The 18795-nt window shown below is 44.2% G+C and overlaps 1 protein-coding gene across 1 annotated transcript in view; it reads right to left on the minus strand.

Annotated features, from left to right (window-relative positions):
- The window catches only part of DGKI (diacylglycerol kinase iota), a 380807-nt gene that overhangs the window by 238100 nt on the left and 123912 nt on the right, over positions 1-18795 (minus strand). Inside the window, exons 15-17 of the mRNA XM_042782691.1 lie at positions 14264-14377; positions 12885-13022; positions 8018-8096 (exon numbers count right to left, since the gene is read on the minus strand). Coding sequence (XP_042638625.1) covers positions 8018-8096; positions 12885-13022; positions 14264-14377 — 331 coding nt within the window. The remainder of the gene's footprint in view (positions 1-8017; positions 8097-12884; positions 13023-14263; positions 14378-18795) is intronic.

Consider the following 18795-nt stretch of genomic DNA (forward strand, 5'->3'; position numbering starts at 1 on the left):
CCCACAAGCCACTCCTTGGAAGGAAAATTGGGCAATCTACTTCGGTAGTGCTACTGCCTCAGAAAATCAAGGATCTGACTCAATGTCAGTGAGTTTGGTTAGGCGCTCTGGTGGCATAGTGCCTAAGGCATTTGACTGCTAACCAGAAGGCTGGTGGTTCAAACCCATAAGCCACTCCTCAGAAGGAAGGTTGGGCAATCTACTTCCATAGTGATATGGCCTCGGAAACCCAAGGAAGGGTTGCTATGAGTCGGATCTGACTCAATGGCAGTGGGTATCTCACAATTAAGGAATGAGTGGTGGCTCAATGGTCAAGCATTCAGCTGTTAACTGAAATGTTGGCAGTTCAAACCCACCAGCCACTCTGCAGGACTGAAGACTTGGCAATCTGCCCCTGTAAAGACTAAGGCAAAAACCAAACTGACTGCCATCAAGTCAATTCTGACTCACAGCAACCCCCATTGGGTTTCTGAGGCAGTAAGTCTTTACAGAAGTAGACTGCCCCATCTTCCCTCTGTGGAGTAGCTGCTAGATTTGATTGCTGACTTTCTGGGTAACAGTCCGCCTTAGGCACTGTAAAGATACAGCCTATGAAACCCTATGGGGCGGGCAGTTCTAGCCTGTCACACAGGGTCACTAGAAGTTGAAACTGACTCAATGGCACAAACAATATCCTCCAGTTAAACACTCTTACTTTAAGAAACTCTTCCTGAGACAGCCTGTGGGCACTTGTTATGTTGTTGTTATGTGCCATCGAGTCAGCCCTGACTCATAGAGACCCCTCCTTGGGTTTCCAAGGCAGTATCACTACGGAAGTAGGATTGCCCAACCTTCCTTAGGGATATCAAAACAAGCGAGGCATGTCTTTTGTCCTCATGCGTTTAGGTTAGGGAGAAAAGGACCTGAAAAGGAAAACTACACTGTCATGTCATCTGTTCCATGACAGACGTCTGTAGAAGACAAAGTGTGGCACACAAGGAAGGAATGACCCAGAAAGTGTTCTTGAGGGAGGGACCCTGGAAACTTGAAAGACGAGCAGCTGTCAGTCAGGGGTTGGAGAAGGAGAAGCTTTCAGACAGAGCTTCTCAGGGCAGACTGTGCTTGAGCCCTGGAGCCTGCAGAGAAGGGGCTGTGTCCTCAGTAATGGTGGGACTTGCCAAGGTATGGCACAGAAAGCCTTTTGAAAGAACTGTGTTAGTTCTAAGTTCCCTTTAATACACATCATGAAACATTCATTATCCTTTGAAATGTGATGATCTACATGTCTCGGTGTTCAAGGAAACAAGAAATCCTCAGTCAGATTTCAATACTGTCTCCTCTGGAATCATAATTCTATTTCCTTGACCTTGTAGCATAAGGTTCAACTCCTCAGAATAAGAAGTAATTGCAATGAGGCAGTACAATTTCAGCATCCAATCTCAGACTAAGGGTTCGATGTTTAATTGACTTCATCTCCAAAAAGTGACCATCTCATTAATACAGGTGGCAAAGTGAGGACTAACTTTGCCTCCTGAAAGCCATAATCATTGTCAACAAGGCTATACGTTCATAGACTGGAATACGTTCAGTGTCCTTCCTCAAGCCCTTTCACAATGCAGACATGAGCAGAGAACTGGGCGAGAGGCCAACTGGTAATTAAACGTCCAGTCCTGTTACAACTCCAGGTTCTATTCTAAACAATAGCATTTTCTGATATACAAGCAGCAATGGTTCCACATCAAGGATTTTGTCATTTTGAGATGAGCAAGAAAGTAATCACTATTTTCCATCCAAATGAGGTATATCATCATTCTGATTCAATGCAGAACCCAAACTATCCAATGTCTGCCTTCTGCACATACACAGTCAATAAAAATGTTAATCTTTCACTCCTTGCTAGATTTTCCACAGGTAAATCTAAACACGTTTCTAATCAATTGTCTCAAAATAAATTTCGCTTTAGTTGTCCCCTCTAGAAGAAATGCAGTGCAAGTAGTTATGTTAAAATCCTCATTTGCCCCAGGTCATATGCTGGGCTATTTTTCTATCTATGACAAAAATTGTTTCTGCAATGAATTTTTTTTTTTTTCAGGCTGGCGGTTCAAACCCACCAGCCACTCCTCGGCAGGAAGATGGGGCAATCTACTTCCATAGTGATACTGCCTCGGAAACCCAAGAAGGGGTCACTAGGAGTCGGGTACGACTTGACGGCACGTAACAACAACCACCACCTTAGTAAGACTTGTATTTATTTATACTTTCATGTAGATCTATTGATAAGATTCCTAATTTGAACTATGATATTTCCTTGACTAATATCTAGTGGTCATTTGACCTAGTCTTCAGACATTCACAACAGCTTTCCTGAGGCTTTGAGTCACCCTCCAGAGACTTCCTGACCAGTAACATAAGTTTAACAGTCACACGATGAATGGTGTGGGGTTTGAGAAGAGTGTCCTTTCTTTGAGGACGGCCATTCACTATTTACCAATAAGAACGAGTAAGTCCTGCTACTATTGCTGTGCATATATTCAGGGTATAGTGGGAATTTAGAATGGGGAGAGCTAACTCATCTTCACATTAATATAAGGACAATCCAAATTTTGTTAATTGCATCAGTTTAGCTTTATTTTGTAAGTTTATATTAGCTTTGTACTTATATAAACATCACAGATATATTTTAAAAAGAGAATAAGTCAGTCTACTCCTATTACAAATGTGACATGACTCTCTTTTTCTTCTCTAGCATAGCTGGAGATTTCTTGAATAACCAGATAAAAATATGGGAGGAAATCCAATGAAGAGAAAATGGTAAAAACAAACAAATAAAAAAATGAAGGAATTCTATTTTTCATACATAAATATTTTTGTTTATTATATAAAGAAAAGACAGATTAACAGAAATAGAGAAGTCCATACCACTGGTCCCTAGCAATATCAATAAAACAAGGTCCCAGTATTTCATGGACATTCATTATCTACCATCTCTGTATCATCTTCATGAATACTGAAACTATCTCTCAACTTAAACCCTCTGTATCTGTCCCAGTAGCTGGATGTCCTCAAGGTGCCCTGGCTTACCTTCAGGTCAAATGTTTGCAAGTCCATCTCACACTGCAGTAAGGCCCTGCACTTGGCCCCGGCAATAAACCAAGATTAACTAAGTCGTGACATGTTTAGCCAATTGTTTCATAAACACACACATATTAAATGATATACATACATATGCACAACAAATTATAGGCTGTATTCTAAAATTTAAAATCATTGAAAACAAGGGAATTATCTGCTGAGCCTGGTCTCTCCATCCAGTGTCTCTCCCTGCACCCACTCACTCTGAGGCAACTGAAGCTATACAGCGACAGCTGGGGTAAACCACCCCCCTTTGCTACTATGAAGGAGTCAGAGGAGTCACCACACTGCAAGGAAACGTGTCACATTTTGTCACTAGTACAGCTTTCAGAGGAATTCAACTGAACAGCAGGCTCACTTGAGTGAGTTTAGTGATGGCCACTCACTGGTTAGGGCTCTTCTCAAGCCAGGACACCTATTTTGGGAGATCCAGGCATTAGTGATTAGTTATTTGATAAATATTAAGAAGCTTAGGGATTTTATTAAGAACTGAAATCCAGATTCTTCTGAAGATTGTGAGAAAAATAGCTCCATTACATCCCTAAACTCAAGAAAACCAAACTCACTGCCACAGAGTCAGTTCCAGCCCATAGATACCACCATTGGGTTTCCAAGGTGTAAATCATTATGGAAGCAGACTGCTTCATCTTTCTTCTGCAGAGTGGCTAGGGGGTTTAGAACCACCAACCTTTTGGTTAGCAGCCAAGTGCCTTAACCACTACACCACCAGAGCTCCTTCACTGCTAAACTAACTCTCCTTGAATATAAGGATGGTAACAAATTATAAATGTTGGCCTTAATATAGGTCTCTTGGAATATGTAATCTCGAAGAACCGTCTGTTAGGGGTGGAGGTGTTTCTGATTTGGAACATTTCAGGATCTGTTACCAATCATCAATTCTATGATTTTCTGGCTAATGAGAGAGAAAGGGCAAAAGATTTGGCACCACTTTTGACATCAACAGAGCCTGTCCCGTCAAAGCCATGTGAAATCAAGAAGACAAAGTGTATGTGAACTGTTGTATGAAAAGTGAATTTGCTCTGTAAATCTTCACCCAAATCACAATTACAAAAAAAAAAAGAAAAAGAAGACGACAGAGGTCTACAGAACTGCTGGATTCCGTAAGGGACTTTACAGGCTTGTACTTTAAGCATATTTTGCATTCTAATGGCCTCAGTCCTACAGGCTGCTAATGACCTACATCACAGAAGAGTGTTATCAGAACTTTCTCTGCATAATCACTACAATCAGAAAACCATTTAAGTTCTTGCAAAATTTGGAGGAAAAATAAGAAAGTACTTCCTCATTTACAACTTTTATCTCACAAATTGTTTAATAATCTACATCCTAGCATTACTAAGGGCATAAATAAATATATAGGAGCTCTGGTGGCACAGTTCCTAAGGCATTTCACTGCTAACCAGAAGGCTGGAGGTTCAAACTCACCAACCTATCCTCAGAAGGAAGGTTAGGCAATCTACTTCCATAGTGATACCACCTCAGAAACCGAAGAAGGGGTCGCTATGAGTTGGATCCAATTTGATGGCAATGAATTTGAGGGGTTTTTTTTAATATATATAAATATATAGGTATAGAGTTACTGATACAAATATATACATACAATATTTTATTGTCATTAACTGCCATTGAGTCAGCTCCAACACACAGCAACCTTACGTAAAACAGAATAGACACTGTCTGGTCCTGCACCACGTTCATGATCACTGCAATGTGTGGGTCCAATGATTGGCTACTATGTCAGTCCATCTCATTCAGTGTTTCCCTTGTTTGTATTGGCCCCCTACCAACCATGATGTCATTTTCCAGAGATTCGTTTAAACATATAGCTATAGAAATATATTGTTGTTAGGTGCCGCTGAGTCATCCTCGACTCACAGGGACCCCATGCACAGCAGAATGAAACACCACCCGCTCTTGTGCCAGCCTCAGGATCCTTGCTATACCTGAGCCCATCCTTGCAGCCACTGTCAATCCATCTCATTGAGGGTCTTCCCTTTGTATCCTGGCCCTTTGCTTTACCAGGCATGATATCCTTCTCCGGGGCATGGTTCCTTCTGACAACATGAGCAAAGTAGGTGAGATAAAATCCGGCCATTCTCACTTCCAAGGAGCATTACAGCTGAATTCTTCCAGGGCACATCTGTTAGTTCTTTTGGCAGTCCACGGTACTGTCAGTACCCTTCGCCTTGCATACATAGATAGTTAGGTGCTGCAGAGTCGGTTCGGATTCGGCAACCCTGGTCCAACACAACAAAACACTGCCCAGTCCTGTGCTATCCTCAAAATCATTGCTATGTTTGAGCCCAATGTCAGTCTATCTTGTTGAAGCCCTTCCTCTCTTTCACTGACTCTCTACTTTACCAAGCATGATGTACCTCTCCAGGGACTGGTCCCTCCTGATAACATGTCCAAGATGCGTTAGACCAAGTCTCCCCATCCTCACTTCTAAGGAGCATGCTGGCTGCACTTCTTCCAGCACAGATCTGTTCGTACTTCTGGCAGCCTGTGGTACATTAATATTCTTCACCAACACCATCATTCAAATGCATTGATTCTTCTTTGGTTTTCCATATTCGTTGCCCAGTTTTCACATGCACATGAGGGGACTGAAAATACTACAGCTTTTGTCATGCACACCTTGGTCCCAAAGAGACATCTTTACTTTTTAACACTTTAAAGAGATCTTCTGGAGCAGATTTGCCTAATGCAATACATAGTTTGATTCCTTGACTGCTGCTTCCTTGAGTGTTGATTGGGGATCCAAGTCAAATGAAATCCTTGTCAACTTCAATCTTTTCTCTGTTTATCATTTGCTTACCGGTCCAGTCATGAGGATTTTTGTTTTCTTTATGTCAACGTGTAATCCACACTGAAAGTTGTAGTCTTTGATCTTCATCAGTAAGTGTTTCAACTCCTCTTCACTTTCAAAAGGCAAGATTGTGTCATCTATGTGTCACACACTATGAAAGAGTCTTCCTCCAATCCCAATGCCACAGTCTTTTTCCTAGAATCCAACTTCTCAAATTAATAGCTGAGCATATAGATTGATTGAGTAAGGTGAAAAGATACATCCCTGATGCACATCTTTCCTGATTTCAAACCACACGGTATCCCCTTGCTCTGTTTGAATAATGGCCTCTCAGTCTATGAACAGGATCTGCATGAGCACAATTGAGTGTTCGGGAATTTTTATTATTTGCAGTGTTGTCCATAATTTGTTATGATGCACACAGTCAAATGCCTTTGCATAGTCAATAAAACACAAGTAAACACCTTTCTGGTATTCTCTATCCCTCCTTCCATGTTCTCTTCTGAATCCATCTTGGATTTCTGGCAGTTCCCTGTTGATGTACTGCTGTGACCATTTTTGAAGTGTTTTCAGCAAAATTTTACTTGGATGTGATATTAATGATATGGTTTGATAATTTCCACATTCTGTTGGATCACTTTTCTTTGGAATGGGCACAAATATGGATTTCTTCCAATACCCTGGCTAGGTAGCTATCTTCAAAATTTCCTGACATAGACAAGTGAGCACATCCAGCACTGCATCTGTTTGTCAAAACACCTCAATGGGTATCCCATCAATTCCTGGAGTCTTGTTTTTCACCAATTCCTTCAGTGCAGCTTGGACTTCTTCCTTCAATACCATTGGCTCTTGATCACAAGCTACCTCCTGAAATGGCTGAACATCAGCAATTCTTTTTGGTGCAGTGACTCTGTGTTCCTTCCATCTTCTGTTGATGTTTCCTGGTCATTCAATATTTTGCCCATAGAATACTCAAGGTTTGAATTTTTCCTTTAGTTCTTTCAGTTTAATAAATACCAAGCATGTATATATATGATATGTATATAATCTATTTATATTAATAAAGAGAGGTTAGAGAGAGAGAGAGAGAGATGATAGAGAGAGAGAGAGAGAGACAGACAGACAGATAGATAGATAGATAGATAGGGATTTGGGCTCAAAACTGTAAGTTAAAATCCCCAAGTTTCTCAACTCAAAATGGGGAAAGAAACTTCTGATGAAATACTTAATAGTGTGTTATTCTTTTATCTTATTTCTCTTTCAAAACTTGCTTTGTTTCCCTCACCCTGACTCCATCTCTTTGGTTCGTGAAACTATCAATCACCCTCATTTCCCTCTCTCCCCTATCCAGGAGTGAATCTTTGTACCGCCCATTTCTGATCCAGTCACCATCACACACTCTCTCTTTCAACACACAACCTAACTTGCCTGTTGTCTCTTTTACGACTTTTGTATTTTCCCTACCAGATTCCAGCGGCTCTGGTTATGAAGTCATAAATTTCAGGAATTGGCGGTTTGAGAAGCTGTCAGTATCCGGAAGTCCCTGGCTGGTACAAAACTGTTAATGCACCCAGCTGCTCACCGGAAGATTGGGGGTTCAAGTCCCCCCAGAGGCATCTCAGAAGAAAAGTCTAGGAAGCTACTTCTGGAAAATGAGCCCTGGGAAACCCTATGGAGCACAGTTCTGCTCTGACACACAGGGGGTCCCCATGAGTCGGAGTCAACTCAACAGCAACTGGTTGGTATCCTGATGACCTCAGTGTCACTTCTTGGTAGTCTGTTCACTTCCAATTGTCTAGTCTATTCTGTCTACAACTTAAAGAAGAGGTGTCCTGCACCCTAGGGTGGACGCTCGGTTCTGTTCTTTATAATCTCTTAAGATCCTCAACAGCTAGGCCCCAGAGCCCCACTTATAGGAAGTTCTACATTGCTAAACTCATGGGGCTATCGCTAGGTGAAATGAAACAACACTGAGCACATTGTAAACACATAAGTAATATGCAAACAAAAGGGAACATGCAAAACACCTGCTGGAAACTTCCTCCCTGGGAGATGGAAATGGGGTGTGGTCCTCACCTCGGGATTCGTGGAACTCCAGTGTGACGTGAGCATCAAATCCAAGGCTGAAGTAGTTATTGAACACATTTAGCGGGAGCTGCAACGATAAACAAAGGTGGGTGGAGGGAGCCATGGGCTTCACCAGAAAGAACAGAGAAAAGTAAAGCTCAGGGCCTGAAGCGGGCCTCAGGAGCAGTCACACGGGACAAGGGCTCAGCCCTGGCTTCATGACAAGGGGGTCTGCACAGAAGAAGCAGAGGTTCTTGAGTGAATCCATGAGCAAAAGCTCCAATCAAGTTATTCTCCCAAGAACTTGCAATAGTACAGGAAAAGGGGATAGAAACACAAATCACCAAATGGAACCTTTCCCATGGACGCGGTAACAGTAGAACCCGGCTCGCTGAAGGCTGCACATTACAATAGCAGCAAAGAAGGACCCACAAAGCAAACTTAGGAAGTGAACACATTTGGGAGGATCACATCTAATGTGTTTGCTCCACGCATCCACTCTTTCAGAGAATGTAAGTACATTCCATACATGAATACTGCAACTTATAATGAATAATATTTCATTTGTTTACCCTCCACCTAGTTTCCAAAAAGGACTCCCCGAGTGGTGCAAATGGCCAACCAAAAGGTTCCAAGTTCAAGACCACCCAGACGCATCTCAAAAGTAAAGCCTAGGAAGCTACTTCTGAAAAATCAGCGCTGGAAAACCCCGTGGAGCACAGTTGTGCTCTGACACGTGTGGGGTCGTCATGAGTTGGAGTTGACATGATGGCACCCAGTCTGGTTCTGACTTGGGATTTTCCACAGAAAGACTTGTTTTTGTTTTTGTTTTTGAGAAAAGTCATATAAGCAATGGGTAGTGGGGGCCATGCAGCTGTTGTTGACCTAGAAAGAGAGAATGTGTGTGTGTGTGTGTTCAGTATTGTTGAGATCTTCATTTGTATATCTCTCCTTTGTATCCGTTATTGACTAAGAGCTATGCAAACACAGACACACAGATGCACAGCCATGACTCTCCTCCCTAGAATCCTCTGGGGCGCCTCCTCTTACTGCTCGAAGCTGAGGAAATGGAGAACCACACAGTCTAAACCAGGCACATCAAACTGCAAATGTGATGTGATTTTATGGTTTCTCTCCGATGCCAGGATTAGGAAGGTGACCCTATAGGACAGAGCAGAACCACCCCCAAAAGTTTCCAAGGCTGTATATCTTTATAGAAGAAGATTGCCTCATCTTCTCCCACAGAGCAGCTGGTGGGTTCGAAATGCTGGCTTTTTTGGTTAGCAACTGACTGCCTTAACCACTGTGTCACCAGCGCTCCCTAAAGAAAGTAAAGAGGGGTCATTTTATCTCAACTTAGATACCATTTCCAGATAATGAGCAGATTTACTCCTGAGGTATGAGAAGCAAGTATTTTGACCCTCAAGATTTCAAAGGTAACTTTACTGCAGGGTTTCATGTGCCCTTGCTCAGGAAGATTTTCTGTTGGGCTAGCGTGAGAATGCTGCCCCATTAGGAGAAAAATGAAAGAGAAGAGTGACGGAAATGGAGACAGAGAAAAAAAGAGAGAGACAGAGAACGCAGGAAGAAAGAAATGGGCCTGACGTCGTGTCCAGCCGCAGTCGGGAATGCCCCCGATGGGAACCCTGACCAGAGCCTGGGAGGGTCCAGGGGCCAAATAGCCCTTAGCAATGGTTACAGCTGGAGACTGGGGCAGAGGGTGGACACAGAGAACAAAGCCAAGGCCACGTCTGCCTCTGCAGGCTCCATGTTTGAGAATTATGCAGTCCTCGCGCTTAAAGAGAATCCCAGTCCTGAGTAAGGGCAGTGTGGGCTGGAGATCCTGCCAAAAGCCAGGCTGTGTCTGTCTCCACCATATATGTTCTCCTGGCTACAGCTCTGACCCATGTCTCAGCTTCCACTGACATTTAAAGAGAACATCTGGGCGCTCTCCCCTAAATACTGTCCCAGTTTAGTCTGTTATTAAGTTATTATTCATATTTCCCAGGGGGAAATAGCCCTGATTTCCTAGACATTTCAAAAAACCATTCCTAAAACCCTCCAATGATCGGATGGTCGTTCTCTGGCTGCACTAACAAGTCTTTCCATTTCCTAAGCTGTAGGGAAGAGAACTAACGATGGATCTCTTGAGGGCCAACCATCGCAAGTGTAGTGGGAAGAGAGCCTTCATATTTCCAAGTGTACATTTCTTTCTGTTCAGACTGTTCTTATTGTTGTTGTTATGTGCTGTCGAGTTGGACCCGACTCATAGCAACCCCTTCTTGGGTTTCCGAGGCAGTATCACTATGGAAGTAGATTGCCCAACCTTCCTTCTGAGGAGTGGCTGGTGGGTTTGAACTGCCAGCCTTCTAGTTAGCAGTCAAGTGCCTTAGGCACTATGCTACATATCCAATTTCTAGAAGTCTATTACATTAGGGGGAAAACAGCACATCCCAAGATGATAGCTGTTATTTAAGTAACATTATATGAATTCAAGTCCAACTGAGCTAGTATGGTTATCTACTAGAAACCTTACTAATTTCTGATCATGGTTTAGGTAGAAAAACCATGAAGACAAGGCAAAACACGCTCTGGCTTATTTGGGCTGAATCGGGAATTAAAGTACATTTCAGAGTAGGTCAGCATCACAGTGCTAAGAAACAAGTGGATGACGGTTAGGTTAAGATGATGTTGGGGTCAATCTCCTTTAAGGCTGAAGTGTCCAACTATGGTATCTGTAGGGGACAGTATGGCTGCCAACAGCTATGAGTCCACTGAGTGTTTCAGGAGGCCATGATACTACGTGTTCCCTGGGTGCACAAGAGAGGGAGAACATTGAAACTGCAAGCTTAGACAAGAGCAGGGTGCTCTGGGGACAGCAAAGGGAATTTCCAGAAGAGGCAACTTCATACAGATTACCATGGTAACAGCAGAGGGCCTTTCCAGGAGCACAGCAGCTGCAGCTCCCACAGAGGATGACAATAATGCTTACTCTGACAAGATTAGCTTAAAGTAGAACAACCGAGAAGAACACCTGCACAAAACTCAGAGATAAGAAAGGGGCAAGTCGGACCCCAAGCTGAGACTCATCTTTAGACAGACAACCTTCTGGTCAGCCGGGTGTGCCACCCCCGACTGTAGCCTGCCCCACCATCGGCACCACTGCCATCTTGTCTTGTTGGAGCACGGTTTCAGAGATCATCCAGCACCAATGCCCAGCGAGTCTCCTCTTCCCCTAGTCCAACCACAGAGGACCGAGTTGCTCCAGGGAAACCTCTGTGCCACCAGGAGGTCCAGGAAACACAATCCATGAAATCCTGGCCTCAGTCAGTGGCATGGCTGATATAGCAGGGATGCTGTTTCAGTGTACGTGCCTGGCCCACTCCCCACAATCACTTCATCAGAATCTCTGGGGACCTGGCCCTACAATCTGCATTTAAGCAAATGCATCTGGAGATCCCTATGCTTTCCAAAGTTTGAAAACAGTATCATAGGAGAAAGGTGGAAGATAACAGGGAGGGAGTCACTGATTGGCACCCTACCATGTTTATCCAATTGAGACTAGAACTTAGAATCCAGTGTTCGACTGTAACCTCACATCAGTGTGTTTGCAGCTATGGCCCCTGATTTGTGTTCTGTTGAACTACAAGCTTCATCACTGACCTAAGTCAGAACAGTTATTTAGGCATCTCCAAGTCCCAGCCAGGGAGCTCTGGTAGCATAGTGCCTAAGGCACTTGACTGCTAACCAGAAGGCTGGCAGTTCAAACCCACCAGCCACTCCTCGGAAGGAAGATTGGGCAATCTACTTCTGTAGTGATACTGCCTTGGAAACCCGACGGGTCACTATGAGTCAGGTCCCACTTGACAGCACGTAACAACAACACAGCAAGTCCCAACCAAGCAGTAAAAATGCATTAGTGAGGAAGACATGTCCTACATGTTTTGAAACAGAAAGGAAACTTGATCATCAGACCAGAAGATTCTGGGGTCATCTTTCTACTGCATGACCACGCCCCTAACACTTGAGAACACACACAGGCATGCTTCATTTTATGGCACTTTGAAGATATTGCTTTGTTCACAGATTGAAGGTTTGCGGCACTGTGTCGGGAAAGTCTTTGGGCGCCATTTTTCCAACAGCATGTGTTCACTTCATGTCTCTTTGTCACATTCTGGTCATTCTCATCATATTTCAGACTTTTTCATACTGCTGTTGCACACTTAAAAAATGACAAGTAGTGTGAACATAACTTTTACAGACACTGAGAAACCAAAACGTTCACGTGATTCACTTTATTGTGATACTCACTTTTATACAGTGGTCTGGAATAGAACCCACAATATCTCTGGGCATTGCCTGTATTTTTCATCTTCTCATAGGTAAAGCCTTTGCATTAAACTTGGAAGATTATAAAATGGATACGGGCTTTTCTAGCGTGGGAATGAAAGGGAAAGGACCGCCCCCTGAGCTCTGGAAGCCAGGGGGGCCTAGGTATCTGAAGGTGCCTGGTGCATAATCATTGGATGGTACAAACGGTTAACACGCTCAGCTGCTGACCAAAAAGTGGGCAGTTCAAGTCTACCCAGAGGCACCTCAGAAGAAAGGTCTGGTGACCTATTTCCAAAAAACCAGCCACTGAAGACCCTGCGGGGCACAGTTCTACACACACACGTGAGACCACCATGTGTTGGAATTAACTCCACAATTTTTTATTTCTTTTTTGGTTTATTACACACCTGACCTTAATAGTCCTAAACCCAAACACTGTTCCACTATCTCAGAGGGAGGATGGCATGTGAACCTCCTGCAGGAATATCTGCCTAAAGCTGATGCCCAGGGTTCCTTTAATCTACTGAAGAAAGAGCTCTCTAACCTTACATGCACCATCTTCAAGTTCTTCTGGAGGCAGGTCTGGGTTTCTTTCCACGTGGAGGTTCCAGCGATCAAGCTGTACAATCGTCCCATCTTCTACTTGGCATAGGATCTTAGAAACAGGCTCATCCGTGTAGCCCTATGGGAGGAGAACACACGCATCGGTGTTCAGAGCAGTGACCAGTGTAGCCTGTGCCATCGTAAGCAAGGAAGGGCCCTTCTCCTATAGACTCTGCTTATTTTGCAACTGGCAAGGCTGGGACAGGAAACTGTTAGCCTTGAATTACTCAGAACTGAATAATCACAGGTAATGGGCATAGGAATACTAACTGGTTTGGGGTGAGTGTAGTTTTGGCTGGCATCAAGAACCAATAGCCACTGGTAGGCACTGAAGGCCAGGCTGGATGGCTGCTCTGATCAGGGTAAAACCTAGACACCCTGGGCTCCTACTGGAGGTGCTTGAGGGAAACACAGAGCAAGTGTTTCCGGAAAAGGGGGAGAGGGATCAAGAATCAACTGATCTGATTAACAACTTGCTTCTGCTAACAGTCCATCTCGCTGGCCTCTCCCTCAATCAGGGCTGGCCACCACTGCCTCGATGCCCAGGACAGGTCAGGCTGAGGCTGAGCCTGGCAGGCATGACCCACTCCTACCAGACTCCTTATTGACAACATTAAAGACAATGTGTTGATTTGGAGGAAAGGCGTTGGCACATAAGGGAACTACTTCATGTAATGGGAGAAGTTAACTCACACAAAGGCCAGATTCATATTTGCTAACATATGATGAATAATTTTCACAAGCAATAGCTGGCAGGGCTGACGTTTTAGTGTATCACGACTTCTTATCATCTTACGGCTTGAAAAATGAAAGTAGCTACAAACTATCTGGCCCATGATGGGTGGAGCTACTTCCCACCAAACTTGTCTGGAGTTGGCTAAGTAGTGGGAAGGATAAGTTAGTGACCTGTATAACTAAATCTAAGATGACACCGATCAGAAAAATCAGATGCTTAAGAAAAGCCAAAATGCTCCCAGTAAGGGCTGTAAACCTGAACCAGGTAAGCTGCTTGACAAGGACCTAGTGTCGGGAAAAACTCAAAGTGGCCTGATGGTGGTAGCACATGAAGACTTGAGGCTAACCCACTCAGTCTTTGTAGACACTCAAAAGGTCCCAGGCCTGTCCACCTACCACCATCATTTTCTCCTATAAACTTTCCCTCCCCTCCAGCTGACAAAGTTTAAACCTGAAGACCGTACTAGATGACGTCAGGGCCGTGGCACTTTGATTTCCATTCTGACTTGTTCTCGGGCAGTGGTAGCAGAGCCCCTCGTGTCCACACACTTGGGGCTGTGGACAGCCTCTGGGAAACATTCTTACCCCACCCCAGTTGAGCGTACGAGCCAGGTCGTTCCCGGTCCCCAGAGGAAGGACCCCGACAGGCGGTTGGGGGCTCAGCTGAAGCTCATCCAAGATGGACAGGACCCAGCCCACCTACAGATGTCATCAGGGGCCAGAGGAGAGAAAAGAAAGATAAATCAGTGACAGAGAAGGCAGCCTGGGAGGAGGAGTCTTGTGGAGCTGACCAGGATAGTTCACTGTACCTGAAAACATACGTGTTTTAGCATAGTGACTGAGGCCCAGGAAGCCCACATATGGCAGCCCTCTGAAAAAGAAAGGGGTCACTGCCCCATGTGTTACTATATAAGCAAAACCAGACCCAGTCATTGGTATTAACTGTTGTTGGGAGCCATCAAGTGGGTTCCAACTCATAGCAACCCTATACGACAGACTACTCTGCCCCACAGGGTTTCTAGGCTGTAATGTGTATGGGAGCAGGTCACCAGGTCTTTCTCCCACAGAGCCACAGGTAGGGTCTAACTACTAACCCTTTGGTTAACAGCTGAGTGCTTAACGGTTGTGCCACCAGGGCTCATTACATTTTAACTAGAGACCGACTTTGAAAAGTAGGAGAGTTGAAGATTCCAGAGGGCGATGTGCCCTTGTGCAGTGGGGGGAACCTGGAATCAGACTGTATCTCAACTCTGGCTGATGCCGGCTGATGAAATGGCTTTACCTCTCTAAGACTCAGGTTCCTCATCTGTAAACAGGGATAATAATAACTGCCTCACAGCATGACTCATGGATCAAATGAAAATACAACTGAGCCTTACTGAGCATGGTCCCTGGCCCACACCCACACCCTTTGAATGGTTGCCTTCCATAGCACAACCTTGGAAATGAGTGGTGTTTTCCTAAGCATGCCTATCTTCCCCTTAATGACATGCTATGGAAGCATAATTATGGATGAACACAGTACTTGGTGTAAGTTTAGGAAGAAACTAGATGCTTATATACCAGAACAATACCCCTACTTCATCTTTTTCTGTCTAAGGTAAACAGTAGGTTTGGCACAGTCTTATTGGACTGTTGAGAAAAATCACCCCAAACGCGGAAATGACAAAAAGAAATTTGCATGTCCCTGCAAGGTCATCCTAGAAGAGTGTTGCACCATCTGCCTGGGGACTTTGTAACTGCAGATTAACTCATACATTGCTGTCCTACAAACATGCACATGTTGAGAAGAGAAGACAACATCACAGGTGAAGATTTTGTTGCCCGACAGGGCATTAACCAATTTGTCTCAAATTCAGAAAACATCCTGCAGTCCAGGTGGCATACTCCTGCTCCTCTAAGTCTTTAATACACCAGCTTGACCCTCTTGCTGGTAAGTTCATTTCTTTCTTTTTTATTGTGGTAAATATATATGTAACAAAACATTTCACATTTGACAATCTTCACATGTACAGTTCAGTGACAGTCAGTTTGTTCAACCATCACCATTAGCCATTTCCAAATTTTCCCACTGCCCGTAACAGAAGCTCAGTTGCCCTAAGCAATGAGTCCTCCTTTCTGCTCCCTCTTGCACCCTGAGTGGTAATCACTAATAAACTGTGTTTTTAGTTTTTCTATTCATTTGCCTATTCTAGACATCTCATATAAGTGAAACCACACAGTATTTGTCCTTTGAGGACTGACTTATTTCAGTCAGCACAATGTTTTCAATATTCACCCATGTTGTAGCATGTATCCAAAAATAAAATAAAATATAATAAAGCCTGTTGCTGTTGAGTTAATTCCAACTCATAGTGACCCTACAGGATGAAGCAGAACTGTCCCATAGGGTTTATAGAAGCAAACTGCCCCATCTTTCTCCTGGTAGCATGCATCAGTATTCCATAATTACATTTACAAGAGCATCTAAAAGAATGTACCTAGGAGCCCTGCATGCCATGGCAAGGTTCTTGATTACTAGCTGAAAGGCTGGCAGTTCAAAGCCACCCAGAGGTGCCTCAGAAGACAGGCCTGGGGGTCAGCTTCCAAAAGATAGTCTTGGAAACCCTGTGGCACAATTCTGCTACATGCACACGTGGGGTTGCCATAAATTGAAATGGACTCCATGGCAGCCATCATGGATTGAATTCTGTTCCCAAAAATTTGTGCCAGTTTGACTAGGCCGTGATTCCCAGTACAGTATGGCTGTCCACTATTTTGTGATCTGATGTAATTCTCCATTTTGTGGTATGTTGTAGATCCTGACCTCTATATGTTAAGGAGCTCTGGTGGCACAGTGCCTAAGGCATTTGACTGCTAACCAGAAGGCTGGTGGTTCAAACCCACCAGCCACTCTATAGCAGGAAGATGGGGCAATCTACTTCCATAAAGGTTGACTGTCTTAGGGACCCAATGGGAGTCACTATGAGTCAGAATTGACTGGATGGCAGTGAGTTTGGCTTTTGAGTACACGTTAATGAGGCAGGACTAGGTTATGTTTGTTATGTTAATGAGGAAGGGTTAGGATGGTCCAGATGTGATGTAAGGGAGCTTCCCTGGGGTGTGGACTGCATCATCTTTTATCTTACAAGAGATGAAAGGAGAGAGAAGCCAGCAGAGAAGGAGGAGGGGCCTGTGTATTATGAAAAAGAAGAGCCAGGAATGAAGAGAGAGCTTTGGACCCAGGGTCCCTGTGCTAAGAACCTCCTAGACTCAGGGGAAGACTGAAGCCAAGATACATGGAGATCTCCAAGGAACAGCAAGCCCAGAGATACTGAAAGAAGACAAGGCCTTTTCCCCAGAACCAGAGAGTCAGCACCTTCCCCTACATCTGATGTCCTAAATTTGGACTTCCAGCCCCCTAAACGGTGAGAGAATAAATTTCTGTTTTTCAAAAGCATCCACCTGTGGTATTTCTGTTATAGCAGTAGAGAACTAAGACAGCAACTAACAGCAGCAGCAGCAGCAAATGTGACCCAGGAAGTGAAAGCCTCATACGCCAAAAACTATAAAACGTTACCAAAAAATGAAAGAAAACCTAAACAAATCGTCTATGCTCATGGACTGGAAGACTGAGATCATTGCTGACATGTATTCATTCCATGTTTGTATGAGAGTTGTAAAACCTTTTCAAAAATTACACTTTGACGGTACATGTACTGAACAGGACTACATGGAAAGCACAGAAGTGAGCCATTGAGATCAACGGATGCATGAACTCGGAGAAGCCAGGATAGGCAGGGTAGGCTGCCCCCTCTCGGGAGTTTACCATGACAAAATGGACTCATTCTGTGTGCTAGGGCCGTGAGCACAGTGTGTTAACAAATGATCCCATTAAACTCCAGAACAGCTCTGGAAGACAGACACAGTCTCTATCTGCATTCCACAGACAAAGAAACTGAGTCAGAGTCCGCTCAGTATCCCATCGCGTGGTAGAGTGACATTCAAACTGGCTCTGACTAACTTCAAAGGCCAGCCTCTTGCCCCTGACGGTACCAGAATCGTTACATAAAGCATTTAACCCAGGATTCTGCACATGGCCTGACCGTCTGGAGACAGCAGCCTATACTTCTGAGGTTTTTAGAGCTGAAGAAGCCTTGTTGCTGACTGCCACTGAGTGGACCCTGACCCCCGACGACCCCATGAACAATGGAAGGAGACACTGCTCAGCCCTGCACCATTCCCACAATTGGGAGAAATCTTAGAAGTTGCTAAATCTTATTCAGCTCATTGTCAGGTTATTAGCTGAGGTCCAAAGAGATCGTTTAATTTACTGGAGACTAATTGATAGAGATAGAGTCAGGACAGAATTGGGTCTGGTGACTCCAAACCTGTCCTTTCTTCTAGCAATAATTTCTTCACAGGATGTAAAATTTACCCTAACAGTGTAGTGTAAATTGTGTTTGCCTTCTGGGGAAAAAAGAAAACTCACGGCCGTAGAATCGTTTCCAACTCATAGTGATCCCACTTTGGGTTTCTGAGGTGGTACCTCTATGGAAGTAGATTACCCAATCTTCCTTCCAAGGAGTGGCTGCTGGGTTTGAACCGCCAGCCTTCTGGTTAGCAGTCAAATGCCTTAGGCACTGCACCACCAGAGCTCCCACCTTTTGGAAAGACATACCATATCACTCAATGTGATAAACTGGAAATCAGGTATCTGAGAATGTCAGAAAGTCCACCCATTCCCCAAACCTGGGAAACCTGCCCCCAGGCAACTCCTCAGATTCTACCCACAGCTTTATGGTTGTGGTAAACACGGAGATAACAGAACAGTTGCTATTTCAATAACCCTCACGTGTACAGGAAGTGACATTACACTCATCAGCTGGTTCACCTCTCACATTCACTGTTCCCACGTAGTTCCACCTCCCTTAACGGAAGCTCAGTGTCTCCTGCCTACAGCTTTTTCAGCTCTTATTTTGTGCACAATCCTAACAAAACTTGCGAGATGCTGAATTCGTTCTGATGACTGTACTAGACACTGTTCCCACCCCGCTAACAGCACAAACTGTTGTTGTTGTTGTCATTATGTGCCGTCAAGTCGGACCCGACCCATAGCGACCCCTCCTTGGGTTTCC

This window comes from Orycteropus afer, unplaced genomic scaffold, assembly GCF_000298275.1.
Source record: "Orycteropus afer afer isolate SDZICR_OR568_19922 unplaced genomic scaffold, OryAfe1.0 scaffold00413, whole genome shotgun sequence".
Lineage (NCBI taxonomy): Eukaryota > Metazoa > Chordata > Mammalia > Tubulidentata > Orycteropodidae > Orycteropus > Orycteropus afer.